The following is a 27,735-nucleotide window of genomic DNA, read 5'->3' as shown; positions in this document are numbered from 1 at the left end:
ACTAGATTTGTGGAAGAGGAGAGAGTGAAGGAAGACTTTCTGAACATGTCAGAATCAACCCAAAAACCTGGTGGGAGGATGTTGGGGCAACAGCAAATGGTGAGAAATACTAGAAGTGTCAGCCTTTCTGCTCACCTCTGACATTGCAGATCTTTCCCTCTCAGATGTAGGCAGGCTCTCCTCCACACAGAGGAGGCAGAGGGTGGAGCTCGGCGCCTGTATAAATTATATGTGTCCTTCAGGTTATTTCAGCAGCAGCAGCAGCACAACAAGCTGCCAGCCTGTTTGTCAGCTGACAGATCTGTTAACCAAATTGGGGTTTCGGTCGCTGCCGCCATCTTCAGTGCCATGGGGAGCCCACCAGCCAAGGTAAGAGAGCGGAGCCCCGCGCCTGTGGCCGGGCACTTCGCTCGCTCTTGGGCCTCTCAGCTCTCCCAGCAAACTCCCTCCTCCGGGCATCTGCTGGGATGCAGAGGCTGCGGTGGTGGGACAGGGGCACCCTGGGCTTTGCAGCCTGGCCGCTCTCCTCTTTTACATTGCAGTGACTGATGTGTAAGCGAGCTTCAGTGAAAGCGCAGAGCAAGCGGGGCGCTTTGCCCTTGTCGTTGGCATACATGCCGGGGTGAAGTCCCTGAAGGAAGAGGAGGCTGCTCTTGAAGAGTTTACCTCCCGTAAAATGAAAGTGCTTTAGCTCTCCTGCGTGCTTTTCTTTGGATAGCACATGTTCATTGCTTCCCCCAGCTGAAATAAACCAACAGCTTTATCTAGCAACAAAGCATAATCTATATTACTTTAGCTGCAGGGGAGACATCTAATGACCTGTTTGACCTGTTTAGATCTAACTATTTTTAACGTAGTGTTTACAGCTTTTGCAATTCTAGTGGAAGTATGTCGTGTCTGGACTTGAGTTTTCTAATAGTAAATTCCATTCAGAGATTTTAACTGGTGGCTTTTAGTATAAATCAACAGAACTACTAGCTGAAAATTAGTTTTCTCATGTATATCTTAAAAAAAAAATCGACATGGTGTCTCAGTGCAAGGCATGAATTATTTAGAGATAATCATTCTTTATGTATCAAATTCTTCATCAAATTTTTCAACAAATAAAAGAAACATGGGCATTCATGGGCTTAAAATATTGTGAGAAACAATGTTACATGCTACAGCCTATGGGGATCATCAACGGTGCCATGATAATATTTGCAGGCAAAGTTAAAGATTAGACAAATATCAGTAGCTTGAACAGGTGGCTCAAGGGATGCATTAAAAATATACAAACATTCAGGAAGAGAAAATAAATTGTAAATGCCGTGTACTTTCTGGATAAAATTTGTATCTAGCCCATCTACCAGTTAGCTCCAGATGTATCTCTCTATTGTAGATATGAATATTATCTATTGGTTTTAAAGATCAATGTTGTATCTAGTAAGACAGTTCTGGAGCTGATAAATGGGTAGATAGCTCAGGTGTAATTTTATCTAGAAAGTTTCAATGACAACATTCTTGCATTTCATCCCAGTGCTGCAACTGCTGTTCCATGAGTACAGACAGACTCCTGGTTAATAGGCACAACTGCCGAAAGGTTTGAGTGCAGGCATAGTTTCAGGTCAGAAAGCTTCTGTTCCCCAGGAAAGAGATTAATTCAGTACTGCAGGTAGCTCTGCTGTTGTGTCAGGCAAGCCCGTGTTTCAGTGTGTATAAGTTGGTACATATATACGGAAATAAGAACAGAGGGGTTTAGTAGTTTTTTTTCTTTTACACTAAAAACCCCACATGTTTAGAAACGTGTGGATACTTTGAACTATCTAGGAAGATCTCCTGATCTCCCAGTTAGTTTTTTGCCCTTTAGGAGAGCTACCAAATTGATACAGAAGTGATTGTCAGTATTAGTTTACAACTTATTATATTTGTAATAATGTTTTTCTTCTGCTCAGACAAGAATAATCCCTTCTTAGAAGTTTTATTTTGTGGACTGTGGAATAATTTTCATCTGGAAAAATACTCAGAAATTTTGTCAATACAAAGGGACCCACTCCTATCTGTAAAGAGGTGACTGATATATATGAACAGGAGATACATCCCAAATCCACAATGGTTCTTGAAGTAATCCATCAGTGATTACATGAATACAGTATACGTTTGTAAGGTGAATTGGATTTCCTCACTAATTGTTTAACTTCCAATGATAAAATTTGGGACAATTGTGATTCCCAAGCAAAATGAGACTCCATAGTTTTCTTTATTTCTTTAGTCGGTCACTTTTTCCACTAGAACTTTTCATCCCTTTAGTTTTAATGAAAGTAGGCAGCTGGTTGGAAAGACAAATTTCTAGCACTGTTCTCAGTGATGGAAGGGCTAATAGCCCATACTAGATGTTAGAGGATTTAGTGGAAGAGAGCGCTTTAGAACCAGCCTGGTAATCAAGCTTTCGTATAGTTTATACATTTATAAATTTAATCTCAATTTAATCTCAATTTGATAAATTGCCAAATTGTAGTTGGACCAAATCCTCAGTATCTAACATAAAATAATGGTAAGAATATACCAAATAATTACATTTAGTGTGAGATCTTGTAGGCAAGATATTGTACAGCTTCTGGTACACCACTGGAGAAAGAAATAATCCATTAAATAAATTAATTATTCATGTCTGAAACATATGTATAGAGCTGAGTGACAAATCCTACAGCTCTTATCAAAATGTCAGAAGACAGCAAAATCCTCATCTAAAGCTTAATATAATTTGGTGTTATCCCGTGGTGATAGCTCTGCTCAGAGAGCTGCCTAAGCTCGGTGCAGGGGGAGTGAAGCACTGACATTCCAATCAGCCTTCCAACATGTACAAACTAAGGACTTATTTAAAAAAAAGAAAAAGAGAACAGGGAGTTATGGGATGAGGTTCACAGACTGTAGAAACTTCCCTAGAAGACTGACTTTCCAGTGAAGGTGGCCATGAGATCTTCTTCTTATAGCAGCATGGAGGTGCAATTAAGACTGAAATCAAACTTAAAAGTTCTTGATAGGTTTCTCTTCTTTTACTGCCATCCACAGATTGTTTTGGTAGGCTCCTCAGTGTTTATGAGCTTTCAGAAGATTTCATATGCTCAAAGTTGTCTTTTTGGAATGAAACCTTAAGTGACTAACTGCCTGTGAACAAGAGATTTATGTGTCCTTCCAAAGCTGATCAACATTCCTATGGAAGGAAGTCAGTGAGCATGTATTATTAAAATCAAGGAGATGGTAGCAACAGATGTGAATTTTTGGTCTGTTAAGGTTTGATACAGCTGTGGCAGTTCTGACATTCTAGTTTTATCTCCTGATTACTGACTCGTCTGTATTTTAAACAGCAATTACTCTCAAAGCTTGGTTTGAGAATACAGATATATAAATATAAATACTGTCAAGTGAAAAGAAGTTTATTGGTTTTAATTTTTTTTCCCCAAGTTTTAGCCTTCCCTTTGGTACTCCGGAGATGCTTCTATTTATTGGCCTGGAGTGTAATTGCTTAGGATGCAGCAATACACAGGTAGCTGAATCCTGGACTCTGTTGTTGGCCCCAGTGTAACACTAGTAATTTCCCAGCAAAAACAGAATGATGTGCTTCTGGGAAAGCACCCTTTGACTCTGGGTGTTTACAGAGGGGTTTGTTACTCTCTGCATGCCTGTACAAGAAACCATGTTTCTCCCAAGGAAGTGAACTAAAACCAACAAGAGCAATACAGCTGCGAGTCTGTCAAGGGCTGTCTGGATAGGGTGTCTGCACTCATCAAGTTGCATTAATTGTGAAGCTACATGTTGTTTTTAGTGCTATGAAAATAGCAAATGGTACCTCTGACTGTAATTATTTTTTGTGGAAGGGTATTCTGGTGTATCGGCACTTTCAGGCAAAGGTGTTATTTTAGACCATCCAAATCAGACCTTAGGAGTGCGCTCTGGACTGCTGTTGAAGAAAATGAGCTCTGCCTTTATCTGATGAAAAAATGAATTTGCCCACTTCTGAATGGTTATCACAGGTTGGAGTAACTGCAGTCTTTGGAGAGGGGTGGTTTCTGGCTTCCTTGTGGGATTTGCAGAGCCCTTAGGATTTATTATGGTCACGCTTTCCCATCTGAATCTCTTTGCCTTTTATCCTGCAATAACACCAGGACTAAGCTGCACCAAATCAGGAGGAGTAAAAAGTCGCCTTTCATGTTTCCATCGTTTGGCAAATGTTGACATGTTTAAGGAAAGTGATTGCTGTTGAAAGGGGAAGGGAGGAGGAGTGAGGCACTCTGGCTGTAGTGGCAGAGGAGGAAAACATGACATCTGTCACATCTGAGTGTACTCTGAAGGTGACCTGCAGATGCACCATTTTTATAAGTAGTTAGGAAATTTTCATCACTAAAAGTTTCAAAGCAAAATTTATGCAAAGGTGTATTTCTTCAGTGAAGGCTGATTCTGTGAACGGTTTGGGCTTCTGTTGAGCAAGGGAGAAGTTGATTACAAAATGGTTAAGAATTAACATATTAATTAAAACTAGTCACCTCTGTAATTGTCTACATAATCCAATAATTCACGTAAATGAAAACCACTAAGAATGCTGAGTGAGTGTTCCAGATGGTAGTTCTATGATAAATAACTATTTGCACAGGAATATTGAAGTCAAATTCTTTCAGGAGGCAACTGGAATAACATGGAAGTGTCCAAGTTAGAACTTGTAATGTCCACAATGCATTAAACCAAGGAAGTTTTAAATATGTCAGTTTTAAATTTGGAGGAAAACATACTAGAAAGAGTTCTTGTCACACAAAAACCAAATTTGCTTTGCAATTTTATACAAGCCAAGAGACAGACTAAAATGATTTTATAGGTTTAACAAGGGTTTCTCTGGTCAGGGCAGCTCTTAAACATAAATCTGAATTGAAAAGTTATGTAACTTTAAGTGACATAATAGAATTTAATATTAGGCCTTTATTTGAGCATGCTAATTCACAGTTCAGATGATATCTGTCTCATGTAATGTAATTTACCTCTAAACAAGCCTGAATGAAACTGAATGCAGGATATTCTCATCTCTAATAAACATGTCCAATAATAGTCTCCACGTCATTTTAAAAGAATTTCAGATTAACTGTAGTGAGTGACTCCTTCTGTAGAGAGAGATTCCTCCTTCCCCAACAGTTTTTATCTGCAGAGTTAATAATTTCCTTGTCAGGAAAATTAGTCATGGTGCTAACTTCCAAAATAAAATTGTCAAATTATTTAGTGACAGTGTAATGAGATTCCCTGTTTAGGCAAATAGAGATATTATTTCAGTTAGTAGTTTAAACTTTAAGTTTAATTTATTAGCGGTAGTGGGACCGTAATAACTGCATGTTATTATTTCTTAATATTGCTGACAAGCCATGCTAGTATGGCATGCAGAAAAACAACACAAAAAACCTAGCAGAAAAATAAAAGGAAATTTAAATGTATCAATTTGAAAAAGGATAAAAGTATTTTCCCTGCTTCTGTTATTAAGATTGTTACGTTTATATATGTGTTCATTCATGCTTCTCAGAACATCTTTTGAAAATGGCAAGTATCTTCTGAATAGCTTAGCCTGGAAAGCTTTAACTGTTAAGAGTTAGGAACAAGTAACTTGAAATAGTGTTAAAATGATAGCCTGCCTGTGATAGAAGTAAATCTCATGTCTGGAAGGAAAGTGCTTCCATTCCCATTAGGTATTTTCAGGATACGTAATGATACGGAATTCTGTGATATCATACCTGCAAAGCAGAGCAGTTTTTATTTTGTCTGAAGGGTCTCTGCTGGGCCTGTGGTCTGTTCCCTCAAAGTCAGCAGGGCCACTTGGTGAGCTTGCCCTATTTACAAGCGTCACAGAAATTTAATCTTAGTTCAGACACAAAGTCAGAAGTTTATAGTACATTTTAGTGAGCTCCATGTCCTGACCTAGGTAGGTCAGCTGTGCCATGACCTGGGCAGGCAGCTGCAATTCCTAATATCCCCTTTCAAAGGGCCCATGGTGACCTGTGGGTGGCACAGGACCCTTGGGGTGTTGGCAGTGCCACCATCACTGTGGCCGTATGTGTGTCGGGTTGCCTGAAAACAAGTGCCTCTGGGGTGACAAAGAAAGCTTTCCAAACCATTGTCTGAGCCCCTGTTTGCTCTCTGTATTCATTTACTCGAGCTCCTTTGCAGACAGCCCAGTGTGCCACTGTGTTTTCATCTCAGCGTGGTGTCCTGCCACTTGAAGGTGGTCACCTCGCTTCAAACAGACATGGGCAGACTGTCCCCTGTACTACTCAAAATACATCTTGTTTTTGCATTCTGAGCTGATCAAATTATTGCGTTTGTTTTCTCTGCAGATGAAGTTTTGCCCCATCCACATGCTTTCTGTAAGAATCATACAAGCTAAGAACATCAAGTCGAGAGACCTGTGTGAGTTGTGGTTTGATTGTGTTTTTAGTCACCTCCAGAGTTTACACAGTGAGCAATATTCTTAAGTTCTGAAGGTATGCAAGCAACGTACGTAAAGCACAGCAATATAAATACTAATGCCAGGGCTATAATTAGATCAAATGTCTCAGGTATCATTAGATTGGAGTACATCTCTAGTGGCATTTCAGGGAACTGGCAAAAAACAAGACACTCAGATTAATTTTCTGGGCCAAGAAGGGAAGGTAGACTTCATTAAGACACTGCGATCTATGAATCTGCTTGGGCAGAAATTTTGTCATGCAGGCTGTGAATTTAGGGACCTTTTATTGAAATGTACCAATTATACACAATAATCAAAACTAAATTAGAGAGTTTCAAGCCTTCTAAAATACTTTATCTTTCAGGTATTTGCTGACCAGTTACAATAAATTATATTGATAGTTTTGTTTAAGGAGGACCTCTGCAGATCCAGTTCTAAGCCCATGCTGAGCATACAGGCAAACCAGACTTTTCTGTGTACTTTTGTTTTCAAGTGCCTTTAACTCATTATCTCCCCTTCACAGCCTCCTACGTCTCCTTCTCCAGGTGTGCTGTGGACCAGCTATTCAGCTGCCATTTTTGCAGAGGTCTCCAATGAGTTCCTGAGAGGCATTGAGCTGCCTTTTGTCAGCTTTGAAACTTCTGGCCTGTGTATTCCTCTAGTGAAAAATTACTCACTTGGTAGAAAAAACCATCACTTTGCAATGATTACTTGAGTTATTGAGCTGAGACCATCCATGCCTTGCCAAGCAGGGCCAAGCCTGGATGTGAGGGAGAGCAGAGGGAGTGAATCCCCCATCAGTTGAGTAACTGCCTGTCAAAGGCTTCTTGTGCTCCAGTGGCAAATGCCACGTAGCACCATCCAGAGGTGGACACTAGAAAGGTGTTAGTGTGACAAGGCCTGTTATTCTGAGTTTCAATGATCTCTTCTATCTACTCTATTGAAGGGACAGTTCCACTTTCGTGCCAAAACCTTGCGGGGCAATGTTATTCACTGCTTGATACCAGTCTGAAGTATTTAGGCATCTCGGGCTGCAGTAGAAATCTTCCGTCAAGTCCTGACTCCAGCTCTGAAAGACATCACCTGGGAGATTTCCTTTCACACCGTTGCCAAGCTTCACAAAGTAAATGCACTTCCCCACCCCGGCTCTCCCCAAAGGATGGCTGCTCGAGGCACTGCCTGCACTAACCATAAGGAGTAGATATAGGATGGAAGTGAAATGAAGATTTCCGACATCCTTGTGCCCTCCAGTTCTTGGGCCCACGCTGGCCTTGAGCTGCAACAGATCATCTTGCCTAGTGCCTAACACCTCTAGACAGCCATTATGTCCCCTCTGCATGCTTGTGTGACTCAGCTGAGCAAGCCAGACTGATCTTCACTGTAATATGCATTCTTCTTTCCTGTAATCATCCTAACAGCCCTTTGTGGAACCAGCTGTAGTTTCAGTTTAACTTTTTAACATCATTGACTGGAATTGTAAGGGCTATGCCTGAGGAATGGTCAGTGGGCATAGTCCACTTTCCTCTTTCTCTTCACATGGGAAACGTGGCTCTTAGTGTACTTTGTGTGTGCATGTGTACATTCGCAGTTCGTAGTTACTCAGTAATTAGATGGTTTTCCTTGGTTGTTTCCAAATGGTGATCTCTTTACTAATGAAAAAAAAAAAAGTAGTAATATTTATTAATCTCCAGGATTATGGCCTAGCCCTACTGTTCCTCTATAACATTGGCATCAGGTTTTTAATTTTTCTCTGCTGCAGTGACGGCATCAGACTGCTATGTACGCCTGTGGCTGCCGTCCGCTTCACCTGCAAAGCTTCAGACCAAAACCATCAGGAATTCTGACAACCCTGTCTGGAATGAGACTTTCTACTTTAGGATCCAGAGAGAAGTTGAGGTAGTAAAAAAATAGAATTTTCACCGATTTGAATAGCTCAGAATTTGCAGTAGACACTGTGTTGATTCTCTGTGCTAAGTAACTTAAGAAAACGCTTGCTTAAAGGACTGGTTTGCACAGAACAGTAGACATAAGAAGTAGTACTTTGCTCAGCTATTTACAGACATTGCTGATGTAAATGCTAGTGCAGACTCCCTTTGTTGTCACCTGGGTGAAATAAGCACTACTGTAGCATACTTCTGTGCTATTTTGGCATGGCTAACTTTGAAAGAGCTTTCCTTCCCTCCACCGGTTCTAAGGGAAGAGTAGAGAAGTTGCTGTGGTGTAGACAACAAATTTAATCCTTCCCTAAGTGGTGGAATTTGGAGAACTTTGGGAATGAAGAAACGAAGTCTGTTCTTTGGGTGGGTTATCAGTGGGGTGGAGAGTACTGGCATCTTTTCTGTCTCAGGAGACTGGGAACCTCTGTTATAGTTGTTGTTGTAGCTGTTTTCCATTTCACAAGTTTCCCAAGATTGGGTGTAATAATGTTCTACATTAGCAGACTACTGAAGGAAAGGACATGCTTCTTTATTCTTACTGCTCTGCTAGTGAAACAGTTGCAAAAATAATTTATAATATTTTTTTGTTTCTGCCTAACAGAAGCTCAATAAGTGTTCTTACTTATTTTTTCTACTACCAGAATATTTTAGAATTGGCAGTGTGTGATGAAGATGTACTCACCAAAGATGACATGCAGTTCACAGTTCTTTTTAACGTTGCTAGAATCAGACCTGGGGAGACAATCCGCGAGACATTTGCTTTGAAATCAGAGGTAAGGGCTGAAAACACAGGGAGAGATTGACAAGACCTCGTTGTCCACATTGTCTTCCATGTAGGGTTTGGATCTTCATGAACAGGTAGCCTTATATATCATTATCAATACCTCATCAAAACAGATATAGTTTTGCTGTATTTTTGTGACTCCATGGATCTCTTTTTACAAATTCAGAAAATGAAGCTATTCTGTCTCATGCTCTCTAAGGGCAACATATTTTAACAAGAAGCATCTCTAAATAATAATTTTTATCTTTTAGAATCCAAAGAAATACTTACCTTTCAGCTTTATCCCACTTTTGCTATGCTTGGGGAAATTTCCTCATAAATGGCAACTTATTTATTAAAAACACGAAAACAATTCACTCATCACTTGAATTAAATGAAAGAATTAAATTAAATTCTTTCAGGCTTTTTTCCCTGTTGGTGTTCGTGCTGGGTTTCCTTCTAGTTGATTCAGATTTCTCTAGCCCATAGTAAAGGAACGTCTGTCCTGCTAACATCTTTGGTATTTTATTAAGGAGCCCATGAAAGAGAGTTGCCCAGTAAACAAAGCTGGGCAGGTCTCTGACAACTCCTGGGCTTGTCTGTTGCTGAGGTGTTGCTACACACTCATTACAGGAGGGAGACAGCCCATAAAAACAGCTACTTCCCACATGCTGAAAGCTGTTAACATGGATTTTCCTTGTGACCCTGCTGGCTGGTGCTGCGCACTTCTCAGCCAGTGGGTGAGTCACTGGGAAATACAATGATTCAATAACCACTTCAGTCACTTGCCTAATTCATCTCTTCTGGATTCAGTTCAAATGTGCTTTAAATGGTTTGTATGTGAAAATGTCTCTGGCCTTAGTGACATTTGTTGCTGAGCTTCGATGCCTTTCCCCCATGCACGTTGTCTTGCAGAGAGCCATCATGTTTTTAAATCAAGCTCTTCCTCTCAATCAGAGAGGGAATTATGTATCATGCTACATATCACACAATTGGAGATTATTAATCTATGTGCCAGACTTTCACAAGTCTGTGGTTTCTGTTGCAATTTCAGCTTTGGAAAGACACAAAACCAAACTTCCTTTTGGTACCATTAGCAGAAGAGATGTCAGGCCTTGAAGTGGTCTTTAGGTGTATCTGTGCTGCCAAATTCTTGCAGCCTTCAATAATCTATATTTATTTTACCCATTTCTTTTTAGACAGAGAGGTGCTCTAAGAAATGGGAAAGTTTGGAGGTGGAATTCTGGATGGAAAGAATGTGAGTAAAACTCTGAAGCTAAAAGGTATAGATCTGCCAGGGAGTAATGAAACCTCAGAGGATGAGAAACTTCTTCCACCTCTTTCTCCCAGCAGTAAACCAAAATTACAGTTTCAAACTTTTTTTTTTTTACCTTATCTTTTCTAGCTAATTCCATCTTTCAGTATATTTCATACAAATCTTAAACTTCCATTGAACATGTATATCTAGATCCTGGAGATGTAATAAAATTGTCACAATGCGATAACTTTCGCACAAAATGAATGTGAAACTTAATGTGAGTGCTCTTCAAATTGATGATATTAATTGAACAATGCCTAGAACATTGTGGAATTTCTCAGAGACCATAAAACTTGTCTTGTATCATTATAACAATGTATACATGGAGTTATGTAGACAGTACCAGGAAAGTTGCCCATGTAGCAATAGCTTAGCTAAACTGAAAAAACATACAATCAACAAATAATGAAAATAAGACCATCTCCCTCAAAATGGTAATCAGCATTGTCTGCAGGAGAACAAGTCCCATAAGATAAACTTTATCTGTCTTTTAATTCCTATCACAGGCTTGGTTGAAGAGAACCCCCTAAACTACACATTCTGGATGATTTGAGTTTAGCATTAGGAAAAAAAAAAAGAAAAAGAAAAAAGAAAAAAAAAGTAGTCCAGTGAAAACTAATTTGCATGATCAGGAACTATAAGTAAGACAAATAAGACTTCTTATTCTTAAACACGAGGAAACTGCAGAAAAAAATCATTTGTGTTCTTGGTTAATTTCTCCCACTGTGAAACTCAAAATGTATTTAATTTACCTGTGAAAGCTACCTTAAGAGGTGGTATCACATATAATGATGGTAATCATCTCCTGCAACTGTGGAAGCAGTCACAGTCAGACACATAAAAGGTCAGAATGAAAAGCAGCGCTTGGGAACTGGATTCAGACTAGAAATAAGAGGAACATCTTTCATCATTCAAGTTATAAGGCATTTGGACGATGACCGTCCTTAGAAATCAAACCTAGTTATTGAAATACATTTTACAGTTGAAATAGAAGTTTTAAACTTGGAAATGGTGTTTGGTAAAATATCCTGGACATACAAAGGTTATGTACTGCATAATTTCAATGGCCCTTTCAGATATATGAAAGCATTTATGAATGTGTCTAGCATAGAAGTGTTGGAATATTTGCCTTAGTGAAAGATGCTGTCAGTAGACTCTACAGATTACTCATGTAATTAAATAACCGCATCCATTCAGTGACAGACCAAGGTCTTAAAAGGTAAAACGTCTGGGACAAAGACTTTTTATTGTTTACCTCTGTGTTTTGCAGTCATACATATAGCACAGTGGGAGCTAATTCTTATTTGCCATTCATTTGTGATCAGCCATAAGTTATAATATGAACTAGTCAGAAATGTCTTTCCTAATAAGTGTTTGCAGAACACATTAATAGTAGTCTTTGCTTTCTGCTATGGTCTCTTATTAATAGCAGGACATGATTCCACATATACCAATATGCCTTTGTTCTGCTGTAACTTAGCACATAGTTTAAAGCATTAGTATTTTTATGGGCTTTCCTGCCTGTCTTTTTGTTTGGCTGCTGTATTTTGGTTCACATGCTTAGCACGGGATCATGTATTTTTGCCTTTTAGAAAACAAATTGTGATAACTCACCTATATATTCAATTTAAGTGGGAAAGGTCATATAACTGCTACTTAAAAAACGAAACAAAACACACCAAATCCATTTATTTATACAGCTTTTTTTTGTTTGTTACTTGTTTTTTCAGTCCTGGCCCTCCAGAGCATCTCATTACCAATGATGTCCTAGTGGTAAGGTTCACATGAGAATTTATCTTGGAATGACATCTGCTTCATTTTGATCCTCTCCTCTTCTCCCCCATTGTGTAGAAAGAACACAACCTACCATAATAGATAAGAGCATGGTGTGCATTTTAAAGTCAGAGATATGGGACAGTCCCCTTGTGTTACAGCTCAGTTGTTGCCCTCTCCAGAAAAAACAGCAGCTGTGAGTCCTTGAAGTCCTCAGCTATTACAGATGTCAACATGTTGCCAAGCTGTGGTTTGTTACTCTTGCAGAACCCCCTATTTATTGGTGTTCAAAGTGAAAACTGATTGTGTTTCTCGTAACACAGCATGGTACTTGGCAGGAAAAACAAAGGTTATAAAAGGTCTGTAGAAGACAATGGTAGGTGTTCAGTGTGCTTATGACTGGAAGGGTATCTAATGTAACAGCTTTTTGGAAAATTAGTTTTTTAATAAAGAGTTATTTTAGCTGTTGAAACCTAGAGCCCTGTTTCGGTGTTAGTCAGCATGTGGTACATTACCTGTCTCCTCAGGCTGGCCCAGCAGCTAAGGAGTACCAAGGACTTCATGCCAACTCCTCCAAGCCTGTCATGATTCCCAGATGCTAGCCCTTGATACCCCTGAGGCAAAGTAACACATATTCTATTCTTTCCCCCTCATTTTCTGTGTGAGGCACAAGAGTTGCAATGACTGGCATGCATTGTTCCTGAAATGACTTGGAAAACTGTCCTGGCATGAGCTATTAAAGGTGAACTGGAGTGACTCAGGTGGAGGGTAGGGTGGAATAAATCCATGATTTCCCTACAACAGGGCCAACAAGAAGATGCTTTGTAGGCTAATCACTGCCACAATACATAGAAACTCATCATCAAATATTTCCCCCCCACCCTTCCTAAATAATTATTAGATATATGTGTGTGGGCACCAGTGTGTTGTACAGAGTTTCCTGATTTTGGGGTAATTGGAATGTGTTAACTCTGACAGTGCACCACTGCATTGACACTCTGACACAGTGCATCTTGGGCTACTGTCCTGGAATAATGAGCTCTGAATTTTCTCTTGGATCGCTCCCAGCACTGAGACCAATTCAGTTGGCTCAGCATTATAGGTAGTGGTTGTCTGCATGATGTTTCATTATTTGCAGCAGATATGTTATTTGCTTTCTTCACCCTTTTCCATTTCTGCCTTTTACAGTCTCGTGAGGTTTGCTGCTTGGAAGTGCATGTGGACATTAATGAAAGCAGGAAATACTTGAAAGGTATGGCAATTTCTCTGTGAACTGAGGATGTGACCAAATCAACCCTATTATAGTCATTCAGACCCAGATGGAGGCATTTCAGAATACAGAGACAACTAAGAATGTTCTAAATTATATATAGGTAGTGATATATGATCTAAATAATAAAATGCAATGCATTGAAATGCCCTGAACTGCTCTGGACTGGTCTTTGTATCTGGGGCTATCAAGTTTGGACACAGTAGACTTTGCTGGTGGAAGTAAGAGAGGATGCTGACTCTGGGAGCACTCCAGCACTTTTATGGGGATGAAGGCGGGAGTACCAGGTGCTGTGCTGGAGAAGACTTGCCAGTGGGGGTAGTTTACAGAGGAGCTACCACAGAAAATTACTCCACCAGAAAGTTTGCCATCTTTGCTAGCTCTTTTGCCTGAGCAGTATTATTCTCTAAACAAACCTGTTTTTACTAGAGGGTAAGAATCTCGTGCTTACGGTGCCTGCATCCCACGAGAGAACACAGAAGACGACAGAGGACACCGACACTTTCTACTTCCACTGCGTGAAGGCTTGGGAGCCAGTTCTAAAAGTCAGGCTGCAGGTAACGAGCACCACACACTGCTGCTGTTCATACTGCTTGATTACTTCTGGTGTGAGCAAAACAGCAAAGAACTGCGCTTCTCTGTGAATACAATCCATGCTTTTTGTTTTGTATAGAAAGTTTCTGATAAGGAAGATGACAACAGCAACTTAAGTGACACCTTAACAGTACCACTGAAATTTCTCCCTGTTGGACATAGAGTGAAAGTAACTCTTCCCGTAAGACACGTAAGTTTTTCAAATTTCGTGTCTGGAAAGAAGAGTGGAATAACCCTCACTATTTAAAGCATTAATATTTAAAAAAAACAAACCCAAAACAACCAAAAAGTATGCAGGGTGGCAGTGGTGGGACTTTTGAGGAGGCTCTGAAAATCTGGATTCAAAACTTCTCTTTTTCCCTCCACTTATGTTCCTGCTTTCATCTCTTTGTTTACAGAATGTCCCTATACAGTTGTACCTCCAACTAAATGCTTGGTAAGAGGACTGGCTTGTTTTTTTTCTCTAAAGTTTTTATTGTTCTTTGAACTGTGACATCTAGAACAGAGAGAGTATCCTTTATTTAGGTATAAGGAATGCACTAGGGGCAAAATGTAGTGATATTTAAGTCATCATTAAAGTCACCACAACAGTTTGAAAGCTAAATGTCCTCGGGGCAAAGGAGTCCCATCAAGAAGTAAAAAAATTATGATAGTTTCAAATGGTGAGGAACTAAGCCACTGAGTATTCTTTGTATCAAAGAATCAAAGACTGAGACTGGAGGCTTCTTCAAAAGGGGCACAGAAAGAAGGCAGAGGGAAAAGAGAATTTGAAATAATGAAACATCAGAGTCTATGAATTACCCAAGTGATGCATGTTCTCTTAAGAAAACAGACTTGTGGCTCTGCTGATACCAAGAGAAAGTATAAACTAGGGAAGACAAAATGTTGCATTGTAAAATAATGTGTCAGACAAGAAACAAACAAAAATTATTTGAATATCTTTTTCATTGTGCAGTTTCTGTATAAATCTGCAGTACAAATGCCCATGAAAGACTCTGTTAAGTTTAAGTTATCTTTTGCTCAGAAATCATATGAAGCAGAAATAGAAAGGATCTGGCTTACAAAGCTACTGAAAGTCACAGAAGCCCTTCTTTGGTTTTCATGTTTATTAACCTTAGCTGACAGTAAATCTTACACTGAAACAATAAAGAGACCATGTAGAAACAAAGAATTTGATTTCTTTGCAAATGAAAGATACATTTCTGTATAAATCGGAGCAAAGAATCAGGATTTTTAATGAATTCATTAGATTGCAGTTGCTGAAAATAGATCCATATACATTTTAAACACCAATCCTGTGCCTCTGGATTTATTTGTTGCAGCACAGAAAAACTAGATGTGCGCTTAGGGTATGATCTGTGCCAAGGAGAGCAGGAGTTCCTGCATAAGAGGAAGAGAGTCGTTGCTGGTGCCCTGAAAAAGGTTCTTCATCTGGAAAGGGATCTACATGGACATGAGGTCTGTGCTTTGGAATCCAAGCATGGGGCGTGGGTCTATTGAATTTGGACTGGCACAACTCCTCTTGAAATTTCTAGTGATATTTACGTGTTGCTAAAACCCCTTTGATTTGTATGGCAGCAGAGCAGAGGCTCTCAGTATGGCATACCCCAGACTCATGTTAAATTTCAGCTCAAGTATTCATGCCTCCAATCTTTGCAATGGGCCAAAGAACAAGGATTTAATAATACCACTCTTCAAACACAGTTTCCAACAGTATGGTGCTGCAAGTCAGCAAGATATGAGACATTGTGTTAGATACAGCCTAGTAAGGCAACCCAAACCAATAGGAAAACAAGAGTATTGGAAATTCACCTCACAAAAATACTTAATAAATCGGTGTAATGTCACTTCTTTAGGCTTACTTTTTTTCTTTCTTCATTCTCAGAACGCTTCTTACAAAAAGTAAACATTTTTTGTGGTGAAGAAAGAACATTAGAACATTTTGTAACAAGCTGAAGTATGTTTTGTTGCCAAGATACAGGGTGACTTTTTAAGGGAAAACTTATTTTCTTACTGGAATTATATTTTTTAAATGAACTCTTGTCCAAAGAATCAGCAGCATTCAAAAAACTTCCTTAATCCATTTTAATTGCAGTTATTGCAATTTGTTGTTGTTTATAATCAAATGATGAAATTATCTATTCTTAATCATTGCAATTCCAATTATAGAGAGCAAAGGTAAGAAGGAAAGTTAAAATGACTGCATATTCAAACTCATCCAAGCATTGAGGTTAAGAGTCTCCAGAGGTTAATTTCAGTAAGGTACTGGTAAAGATTGGCTAAGTGGTGATTTAATTCATTGTCCTCCAATGAATGTGCTGAAGACATTCTGAGAGCTGTAATTAGACTTTTCCAAGCAGCGAGGGAGTAACTTTCTGAGAATAATCCTTGTGTTTTGGACAGGTGCCAGTAATAGCTGTTATGGCAACAGGCGGAGGTCTCAGAGCAATGTCAGCTATGTTTGGCCACCTCCTAGCTCTTCAGAAGCTGAATCTGTTGGACTGTGTCACCTACCTCACAGGGGCTTCTGGCTCAACATGGTGCGTACAGAAAATGAGATTGGATTTGGAATAACTGTGACTACTTTTCCACAGAGAGGGAGATCCATCTCTCTCAGACTTACATTGTTAACAAGTGAACACAATTCCCTCATGAAGCTCTTACTGTTGGCTCTCAATTATGGCTTCAGTTTGAAGAGAATCAGGCTCACTGATTCTCTTTAATTGATTGAAGTGATTGTGTAAGTGTGTCAATTTTCCAAAATCATCTAAATAAATGGGTGATTTTCTAACATTTCTGCTCCTTAGGACCCTAGCAGACCTGTATGAGCATGCTGACTGGTCACAGAAGTCTCTGGAGGGGCCACTTAAAGCAGTAAAAGAACAAGTGACAAAATGCAAACTCAACCTTATGTCTATAGACCATCTGAAGTATTACCACAAGGAACTTGCTGAAAGGGCAAAAGCAGGACACGTCCCATCTTTTACAACTCTGTGGTCACTTGTTCAGGAGATGTTCTTACATGAGCAGGTAGGTTCATGGTCCTGCCACACATTTGGGAAACACCACTTTCTTTAGAGCCTTACTCTTTGAGGGTGTGATGTAATGTGTGTAACAAATCCAAAGAGACTGAGCCATCCCAATGTGGTTTGTAAACTATGACAGAGGATCTTGTAGTTAGGATTTTTCAGAGTAGATAATAATTTGAAGGTGCTTCTGTCCTAGGGTGCCCAACAGCTAGCAACTTCAGTAGGCAAACTCCCAGAAAGAACTGAGGAATTCCCAGCCCCCACTCTCCCTGAAAAGTCAGATTTTTAAAGTCTGCTTCTAGTTTGACATTTAAAAATTAGAGTAATCTGTCCTGATGTGAATATTAACTTAAACTTTAATAAAGATCTGTGGGATGCAGGCAGTCAAGGAACTTGGATATTCTAATGAAGAAGTTACTAGGTACCCAAAAGGCAACCAGAAAGGAAAGTGCAGGAACATGAAGGAAAAGGTCTCTTAAAAAAATGTGACTTACAGATTCCTCTGTATTGTAAAATATCTGTTATCAATCCTTAAATCTTTACTTGTGTAGATTGTGCCAGTGTTATGCTCTTACAGAGGTTGACTGTGATTTTTTTATCTCTCTGATTAGCCAAGAAAGTACAAACTCACAGACCAGCGCAAGGCACTGGAGCATGGACAAAACCCACTGCCTTTCTATGCAGTCCTCAACGTGAAAGAGGAGAAGTTTGGCACTTTCAAATTTAGAGGTGGGTGTTCAGGGAGTTTCTTCTGGTTCTGGGTGTGGATTGAAGAGGATTTGGAAGGAGGTGTATATCTGGGGAGAAAAAAAGGGGAATACATCAGTTGCTTGCCCTCACTCAGTATTCCTCTTTTAATAAAATGTTTGTCTTTTTTGCAAACTGCTTGGTTAGAAAGAGCACGTCTGCTGGATAACATCCTAAGCCATAAACAGGACATTAATTAAAAATCAGTGATGAAGTCCTATTTTTGCAACAGACACTGTGAGTGAGTGTGGGCAAATCATCTGATCTTTTCCTGCCAAGCCTATAAAATGGCTTTGATGCCTTTCTTTGTTTCCAGGGGTGCTGTGAAATGTAATTATCAGTTCCTAAATATGGCGCTGATGAGAGTATGAAACTGCTGTGGTGGGTGGGATATGACATCCTTTGAATGGATACAGGCCACATTCAGCAAAAAAAGGTGTTAAAAGCAGTAGATAATGGAAAGAAAATCAATTAATCCTTGTGTTTATTTAGGTTTATAACTGCTGTTCCACTGTAATGCCTGTGCAGGACAGCTTGAGCCAGGAAACTGCACATCCATGCCACACTGTAATTTCTAGTGTGATGCTGATGTGTCTTCAGGCTGCTTTGTTATGTCTTGTAGACTGGCAGTTTTGGGTGGTTAATAGAGCTTTCATGCTAGTCACTCCTTGCAATTCACACCACTCTTGCATGAAGTACAGTTGGTGCTCTTGATTTGAGAGGCAACTGTGATCTCAGAATCTTTATATAGAAATAAATATCTGAGCATTTGAACCTAATTTAGAGCTTTTCTGAGTTGAAAAAGCTGGTTGCTTTTGCTTGCAAATAATATCTCAGTTTGTATGGAAGTAGACAGTGCAGCTTGCAGTACCAATGTGCAGGTAGCAGAGAGCTGCTGAGGCAAGCAAGATCCCTGGGAAGGTTTTGGGGTTTTATTTTTATTGCAGCAAACATACCTCATGTACATTCTTTGTAGAGTGGGCAGATTTCTCTCCTTACGAAGTGGCCATACCAAAATATGGAGCCTCCATTCCTTCAGAATATTTTGACAGTGAGTTCTTCATGGGAAGGAGAGTGAAGAAGCTGCCAGAATCTCGGATCTGCTATCTGGAAGGTGACATAGCAGTTCTATGTAATTAATCACAGCATGATAGAAAGTGTGATATTTGCTAGCCACAGGCACAACACTCCTTGCAAGCACTTCTGCTTTGGGTCTTAAATCAATGGGCTTTTTACCCCTTTTGTACACTTCTGATTTTTGTGTATCTCCTTTCCTCCTGTCCTCCCTTTTCACCTGGGTAGATTTGGGAAAGTTGCAGCATGATTCCTGTTCCATTGTCTAAACCAAACAAGATGTTGGAAGAGGCAAGTTGAGGAAATAAGCATTCCTTCCCTGATCAGTCTCCAACTCTTCAACTTCATAAACTATATTTCTAGACAAAGCATTACTGGGGTGGCATTGGAAGGAGCTGAGAATAAAATATGTCATCTAGAGCAAGCCACAAAAGCAGGAGCTACCTGAGCTTTGTGGCTCGAAGATGGTGTCACTAATCTTCTCTGCTCATAAGGATGAAGGAGGGCCTTTTGACCTCCAACAACTATTTTGACTGGCCATTTTGCCACCAAAGGTGAAGAAACGGAAAAAGCAGCTAGCAGAGGAGCCTATCTGTCTCAAGCAGATTTTAAATCCTTATAAGTGTTTTAGTTTTGATACCAAAAACAAGGGTAGAGGATAAAACCCCCTATTTATCTCACTGTGGAGTCTGATAGAGATTCAATTTGTTCCTCATGTAAGTACCTGGCACAGCCTAATGAGGAGAGATAGTTCTTTTCCAAAAGCAGACTCACAGATGGAGCCAGTTCTATTTTGAACCTGGACCAGCTGCACTCCACAGAAACAAAACATGACTGGAAGGAAGAAAATGAGTCTTGGATCAATTTAAATAATAAATCAGTTTAAAGAAGGCCTTTATGCTTACATGGCTTCACCATGCTTTCAAAGCCTTCTTTCATGGGTACACAGGAAACTTTCTACAACATCATTTGGGTGACTGATGTCTCTTGTTTTGTTACTCTGTACTATACAGTGAATGTTCTGTGTATAGTTACCTCCTGAGAAAGAGCACTGAAGTGCTTACACCACAATGTTTGAACTCTCTGAGAACTGCTGTTTAAATTGTGTCATGATGGGGTCAGGTTGGGTGGGCTAATAATGTGTAGCATGGATATTTGCAATAGTCAGTGGTTAACATGTGGTAGTGCAGTACTTTTCCCATGTGGTTTGACTTACAGGTCTTTGGACAAACATCTTTGCTAGGAATTTGCTGGATGGCTTGTACTGGTCCTCAAATTCAAATGAATTCTGGGAACGATGGTCCCAAGATATGGTAGATATAGGTAAGAGTTTCTAAAGTGTTGCCTCACTGTGGATCTTCCAGCATGATTTTAATCTGTATCAGAATGATTGCTATGTCCTTTTCTCTTCTCTCTTTTCCCCAAAGGTATGCTTCATGTTAGTACAAATGTTTGTCATTTAAAGTTTCCTCATGGTCTGCTAAATGACTCTGCCTTTTACTGCAAATGAGAAGCTTGGCTTTTACTTGTGGGCAAAAGTACAAAGCCAGTATGTCATTTGAAAGAGTAAAACACAAAAAGTATGCCTGCTTTAAAGAAAACTAAATATCTCTTTGGTAAATGACACAGGTCACGCACACGTTTTCCTGCAAGAAACAGGGATGAGAGTGATCCACAGGAAGACAACAAGGGCACCTAGTCAGCAGAGGTGTCTGGCAGGGCAGATTCCTGTTGATTTTTTCTCTATTTCATGGTTTCTTCTCTATTCCAGAAAAACATTCTCCTGAGGAAGACGTTACTGTCATTGAGCCTCCATCTTGTTTGTCAGGAAAGTTGTATGAAATGTTTCAGGACATCATGACCAAGCGTCCACTACTGGGAAAGTCTCATAACTTCCTGAGAGGCTTAGAGTTTCATAAGGATTATATCCATCAGAAAAAATTTATTGAATGGAAAGGTAACTGCAACAAAGAGTTAGCTGCACTGTGCAGGTAACATCTCAGATTTTGTTTTTTAGACTTTGGAAAACTCATATTTGTTTCAGGGTTTGGAAATTGGCTGAGTTCGACCTATGTTCATGGTATCTGTTTCTTCAGGGTAATAGGTTAAAATTAACTAGTCCATGGGCTGCTCTTTCACTTCCAGAAGATATTTTGGGTCAAGAAGCGCTTTTCTACAGGAAGTTTGTCACTCTGCATAGGTACAGTAGTCAAAAGATCTAGGAAGGGAAGAATCTTTTGAGATCAAGAAACAAAGGTAACACCAGAAGCATAAAATAGCAGGTTATTATGTGGATCAGATGAAGGAAAGGGCTAGTTGCAAGCATGTGGTTGTCCATATGTCTGGTGCTTCTGCCTGATGGATTATCCATCCAGAGAGCTCTCATTAACCCCTCAGAAACAGAATACCAAAACCCAGCTACAGAAAGCTAAAGTCATATGGTTTAGACTTTAAATGTTAAAAAACCAGATACACAGACTCGATTTATAAATTGAAAAGCCATTTTCTATGGCCTTCGCTCTGTAGGCAGGCAGCAATAGTTTTACCTCAAAACCTATGAAACAACCTGTGGAATGATAGCAAGGTGATGGAGCTGAGGTTTTCTGCATCAGAAATCATCCTGTAATCCCAGCATCTTCCTATATTCCATGAACATGTAGCAATGCGGGAGCACCCCACATTACTGAGGTTAATCTGACTTCAGCAAGAAAGCACATGTTCTCTGCCTTCTCTGAGCCCTTCTCTTTGGCAAGTTGCATTTTCTCTCCCACTTTAGGCAAGTCACAATGTGTTTTGTCCCTCTCTGCCCTTGCTACGCTGTTTGCTGACACTGGTGAGAGATGGTGGTGCTTTTCTGTAGATTAAGGCAGAGCCCACAGTGTGCTATCTGCTTTTCAAATGTTTGGTTAACAAAATGTCTGGGTCCTAAAAGGGTCTGCACTAAGAAAACAAATGAAAGAAGGAGAAAAAACAAGTAGCATAAGAAGGGTGGGTGAGAGAAGGAGCAGGCAAGTAGCTTCAGGAGGTGGATGAAGGATGAAATTGACAGTCAGTAAATGTTAAAAAACATAACTGTCCTGATATTTGCTGACAGTTTTGTAAAGACAAATGGGTAGAAGTAGATTTCAAGGGGAATTGAAGGAAGTGAGCATAGGAACACTAATGACTATCTCAGGGTAAATATTCTACAAATAAAGTAAAATATGTGGAAAGCATGAAATCCAGAGTGGGAAATGAGAAACTGAAAGTCTGGAGTGGGAAAAATTATCAGGTTTTCCATCTTATTTTTGCTGCCTGTGTAAGATCAAGCTAAACCCTGGTATGGATCCAACTCTAGGAGTAAGAGGAGATGCCAGGTGTGTGAGCAGAAACGAATCTTGTGGTAGATGAAGTCTTGAGAATAGAGCTTTGTTTTAAAGGCTTCTCTGCAGCTTAGGTTAACTGATATATTAAAACAAGACTTTCCTTGCCTAATTTTCTAATAATTATCATTATTATTCCAGATTAAAAATAAAAAATTCTAATAATCCGGAATTAGCTTAATGCCTTTGCACTAGCATTCAGGTTTCCAAGGATATTTCTGAGACAGGATTTCTTTAAAATCTCTGTTTTGATGTGGGATGAAAGAGGGGACTCTCACAAGTAAAGTGTCTAGCTGTAGTTCACACACACAGTCATGAATAAATGCTGCAAAGTTCCATCTCTGTGATAAGAAAACAGGAGTAATGGAATTTCATCTAAAAATGTTCACCAGGCCAAATAAAACTAAAAAGTATTCTCTGTTTCTTCTGTAAGGGACTGCAAGCAAATGTCTCTTATTACAGTTGAATCTGTGAATTCTCAGCAGCCTTGAATGCTAAAATAAGCACATTTTGTTAAGACTTGACAGGGAGGGAATGGAAAAATTATGAATTATTACTTCAAGCTGGTGTGAAACATTCCAGGCTATGGAACAAGCTAGATTTACTCTGCATGGTTTAAATCAACACTGCAGAATGAGGCCAAGGAAGCAGAGCAATTGAATGAATTGAAATGCTGAAACTTAGCAACAGCATTTCTGTGATCAACAGTTTCTTAAAATGCCTAAACACAATTATTTGAGGCTCAAGTATTCTGCTCTGGGCTTTCCTGCCTCATTTTGTGAACTTGAGGAACACTCTCAAACCACTATTTTGATATTTAAAACCATGGCAAAATGTTCCCTGTTCCATGGGACTGAAAGTGTACTAGAGGAGCAGTGAAGGACTTGCTGTCTACAGGGCAAGCTGGTGGGGCTGCTAGCAGAGAAGTAAGAGCCCAGCTATCAGAAACTGGCCTTAGATTTCAACTTACCAGTTGGTGGAATCCCCTTTTGGCATTAATGTGAGGTTTAATTAATTCAAGCAGTATTTTAAGCTGTTGGTAGGTGATGTTGTATGCATGATGTGGTATTTTTTTACAGCATAGCTAAGACAGTTTATATGACATTACTGAAAGCCAGTTGAAGTCAGACTTTTCAGCCTGAGAGAGGGGTTGAAAGCAAACCCTGAGAAGGCAAAAGCAAAAAAACAGCAACGCAGAAGTGCAATGATGTATTGCATTTGTTAGTTGTGTTGCTACACTGTGAAATTGTTTTTGTTGTTTGCATTTTTCCCAATTCTTAGGGGGAAAAAAAATCTGTTGAAGTCTGTATTCTGTGAAAAATGACTCCCCAGAGCAGCTGTGAGGTCAGTGGAGTCTCTGTCTCACCTGTCCTCTGTCTGGCTGCCCCACAGCCTGCCTTTGTGAGTGTGCCTGGGAGAGTTTGGAAACAGGCCAGGTGTGTCCAGATGTGCAGTTTGAAGGGCATGCTCCTGAGGCCCTGTTTGTGGGCTCATGTTGTGGAGGGAGGTGACCCCAGTCTGGAGGGCAACCAAGGAGCTGCCCTTAGCATGTAGCACAGACAGAATTACTTATTCTTTCTTTCCTAAAAACGCACCACTAACTCTACTAAAATGTTTTTCAGACACTGTGCTGGATGGTTTCCCTAACAATCTGACGCCACTGCAGAAATATCTTTGTCTGATAGATGTTGGCTATTTCATCAACACCAGTGGTGCAGCACTTTTCAAGCCAGAGAGGAATGTAGATGTCATTATATCCCTTGATTATGGTTTGGGACATGTGTTCAAGGTGAGAAGATTAACTTTCTCTGTGCTTTGCTGAGGAAAACTCTTCTTGTCTTATTAAAGCTTTTAAGTAAGTGGCTGTCTAAATCCTAATCATACATCACCATACCTTGAAGGAGGAAAGAAACTTCCTTCAAGAACGGAGCTATAGAAACTGTTAGGCTCTTTTTTTCTGTAGGGGATTACAGCATATACTTCCTAGAATCCTCAGGGAATTGCAGTAACAATTGTTTGCTGGAGACATGCCTGTGACCTCTCCTGGTCTGTCATGATGAATTCTGAGTCTGACTTTGGGACATTCACTTGGGCTTGTAAAAAATGTTACAGGGTGATGAGTGTCATTGTCTTACTTGGTCAAAAGTAAGGTTGTACTGTGGCTGCTTTGGACCACACATTCATAGTGTTTCTACTGCACTACACATTTCACAGTGTTCCTAGGGAATGAGATGCCATTATATTCCAGGATACCTGAGTAAACCTGATTCTTTTCTTAGAGCTTTAACTCCAAGGCATTCTCTGTCCACAGCAATTAGAGATGACGTACAAATACTGCAAGATACAAAACATCCCATTCCCCAAAGTGGAGCTAAGTCCAGAAGAAGAGAAGAACCCAAAGGAATGTTATATATTTGCGGATGCAGAGGACCCCAGAGCACCTATAGTAATCCATTTTCCCTTGGTGAATGACACCTTTAAGGAATTCAAGGAGCCAGGTAAGTGCAGTCAACAGAACTGTGCCCTGTGCTCTACCCCTGGTATGTGTTATGTGTCCACTGATGGCAGGCAGAAGAGCAGCCTCCATGCTCCTGCAGGTTGTTCTCCACTGGAAAAGCATGGAGGACACAGTCCTGGCAACTCAGTGCCACACTGCCTCCTCCAGCCCTGCCTGTGGCAGGTGGCTCATGTCACTGTCCCTTGGAGCAGAACTGCAGGTCTTCCTCACTTGTGCCTGGTGCATGTCCTGGTGCAGAGTGCTGGAATTTTTCTGGCACTGAGAAGAGGGAGAGTAAAGAAAGGCCCAGAGAGAACAGGGAGATAAGGGCCTCCTGAAGGATCTGCTGGTGGGCTGGAATGCAGCAGCAGGAGCTGGCCTTTGGGCCATCCAGCCACAGAGCTGGCCTTGCACCCCTGTCTTCCCCAGGCTGCCTGTGGTGGAGAGGGAGGTGCCTGGGGTGAGCTCCTTCCAGTTTTACCCAAAATTTATAGGGGCCAGAGTGGGACCAGAGCAAAATGGAAGTCTCTGAGGGAGCATTTAGGAAGGGTAGGACTAGCAGCAAAAATTAAAGGTACTTTTCTGCTCTGATATTCAGTGATGCTCAGTGAATATGTACAGTAAGAGCTAAATCAAGAAAATCACATTTAGAAACTCAGTGAGTGAAAAGAGGAGATGCTCTGTAGAGGGAGCTAGGCTTGTTCAGTGGAGGCTGGAAATGGTCCAAATGGCAGTGTGGGGTGAGATCCAACCGTTGAGCAGTGGGTGGCAGGTAAAGCAGGTGAAGATTTTGGAACCTCTCTGAATGGAAAATAGATGAGCTGCTACAGAGCAGAGCAGCTGTTGCCAGTTCTCTGTGCTCCAGGCCCAAACTGGTGAGCTCTGACACTCACCTGCATGTCTCTCAGCAGCCGCTGATTCATCCATCAAGCTGACAACCAGCAACTGATGTGGGTGGTTGGAGGAGGGGGTCCTTGGTAACCTGCTTTCATGGATTTCAAGTTTAACAGGAGCTTTTTGTTTCTAGGGGGATGAGAGACATCTTGTGGAATGTGGGTAGTTATTTTTCTTGGTTTTAACTATTTAAATTCTAAAAGGACTCAGCCTGTGAAGTGCCCATTTGCAGTGCAGCATTTATAGACTGTGCTTTGGTGTGCTTGAGGCAGATACAGCTTTATCTGGATGTGGACAGCATAGATCATACATCTCTCTGAGTATCAGAAAGTGAGGCTCAGTGAAGCAACATTGGATATTTTTAATTCAGCCACTTCTAGTGGTAGTCTGTGCCTAGTACCCTGAGATCACACTGTTCAGAAACCACTAGGTCAGACTAACACTTGCTGTGTCTCAAGCACAATTCTTCTGTCTTTTTCATGAGGTTCTGGTTGAAATCATAAGGAATAGCTCAGCAGTCTGTTTGTAGCTGATAGTCATCTCACATTTCATTAGCATTTTGGGCATATTTGTTTCAGACTGCAAGGAGATAGGCAAACAAACCAGCAAAGAAATGAAGCAAAAAATTTTGTAGAAATGTAAATATGAGACTGCCAAAGTTCTCGGTGCAGGTAGTTAGGGGGCCCTTTTAAGCAAAAGCATCGATGTAACAGGTAGTATGGATGTGGCCAATTCCAAGAGGCATAACCTGAGGCCAGGCTGGAGTTTGCTGACAGTCTGATGCAGGATGCTCTGGTCCCTCTGCACGCTACAACAGGCGGTCCTGCATGGTTGGCATCACAAGGTTTCCTTGTATGTACCAGTCTGTCCACTCACTCTAGCTGGCAGACGTGCACTTGTCACCACTAATCCAGGGACAATCATGGATTTTGAAAGGTGTTCCAGGTGTGTGTCTTTGTCTGAGAATCAGACTTACAGGGTTTGGGAATGGATGTGGACCCATGGCTGTGCTCCTAGGAATGATGTCTGCAGGGGCAGAACAAGGAGGAATGTAAGAATTTGTGCCAGCTCTGCTGAGGGATTTCCAGGTCTGAGCTTTAGCAGGAGGTGAAGGAGGAGTAACTGGGAATATAGACCAGAAATGGTTCTTTCAAGCTGTAGAGTGGGTTTGCAGTATTTCCTGGGGGCTGTTTTTAACAGTGGGTCCTGCCAAGAAGATCAGTCCCCTACTACACTGTGTGATGGTACTCCAGATCCATCTCATTGTGGTGGCTTTTGTCTTTCTTTGCAGGGGTGAAGCGTGGTCACTCAGAGATGGAAGAAGGCAAAGTAAATCTGGAGAACAACTGCTCACCGTACTACCTCATTAGGCTAATTTACTCCTCTGAAAATTTTGATAAACTTGTGAACCTGAGCAAATACAACATCCTCAATAACAAAGACCTGCTCCTCCAGGCGATCAGGAGTGCTGTAGAAAGAAGGAAAAGCAGAAGGACTGGGAATTTCTCCAGCTACTCTGGATACCCCTAGGCTGGGTTTTTGCCCTGTTCCCCACTGAAGGCTATGGCAGCACATTGCAACACATCACAGTTACAACATATCACAGTGTTCATCGTTTGCAGAAAACTGACAAAACCTGTACATTTCTCACCTTGCCGTGTTCGGGCTCCCAGCTTTCAGCAGGGTTTATTTTATCTCCTTCTCCCACATTTTCAGACCACGAGAGTCTCACAATGTGGTCTTACTTGTTAAGAAATTAGGGTCCTGGTAGGCAGAGATCTCCCAGGATCTCCTTGATGTTACAGTATATGGTGGTGGTGATAGATCTTTGTATGAGCCTGTCCCTTCAACCCTGAGCCCATTGTTGGTGTCCTTTCAATACTTGATTACAGATCAAGTCCTGGCCATTTGCATTCAGTGATGTCCAGATTTTCAGATAGGCTGAGCAACTAGAATTTGCACTGAATTGGTGGGCTCAGCTTTGAAGTCAGGCATATGTATGTGAAAAGCAGCCAAA

At 40.6% G+C, this 27,735-nt stretch overlaps 1 protein-coding gene across 1 annotated transcript; it reads left to right on the top strand.

The window, feature by feature from the left end:
• Nucleotides 1–348: 348 nt before the first annotated feature.
• Nucleotides 349–27,248, top strand: LOC311155005 (cytosolic phospholipase A2 beta-like; the record flags this gene model as incomplete). The annotated part of the gene is made up of 21 exons (XM_084207888.1): nt 349–369; nt 6,348–6,420; nt 7,407–7,583; nt 8,220–8,356; nt 9,039–9,170; nt 10,360–10,418; nt 12,209–12,251; nt 13,440–13,503; nt 13,951–14,078; nt 14,195–14,305; nt 14,514–14,551; nt 15,438–15,573; nt 16,519–16,655; nt 16,923–17,145; nt 17,756–17,873; nt 18,868–19,005; nt 20,184–20,288; nt 20,737–20,922; nt 23,950–24,116; nt 24,639–24,825; nt 27,010–27,248. The coding sequence occupies 21 exons, from the start codon at nt 349–351 to the stop codon at nt 27,246–27,248; spliced, it is 2,619 nt and encodes an 872-aa protein (XP_084064014.1).
• Between the last annotated feature and the right edge of the window lie 487 nt (nt 27,249–27,735).

The sequence above is a fragment of the Fringilla coelebs genome (assembly GCF_963513975.1).
Source record: "Fringilla coelebs genome assembly, chromosome: 6".
Classification (NCBI taxonomy): domain Eukaryota; kingdom Metazoa; phylum Chordata; class Aves; order Passeriformes; family Fringillidae; genus Fringilla; species Fringilla coelebs.
The sequence above is the reverse complement of the archived record's forward strand: the minus strand, read 5'-3'. Positions and strand labels throughout refer to the sequence as shown.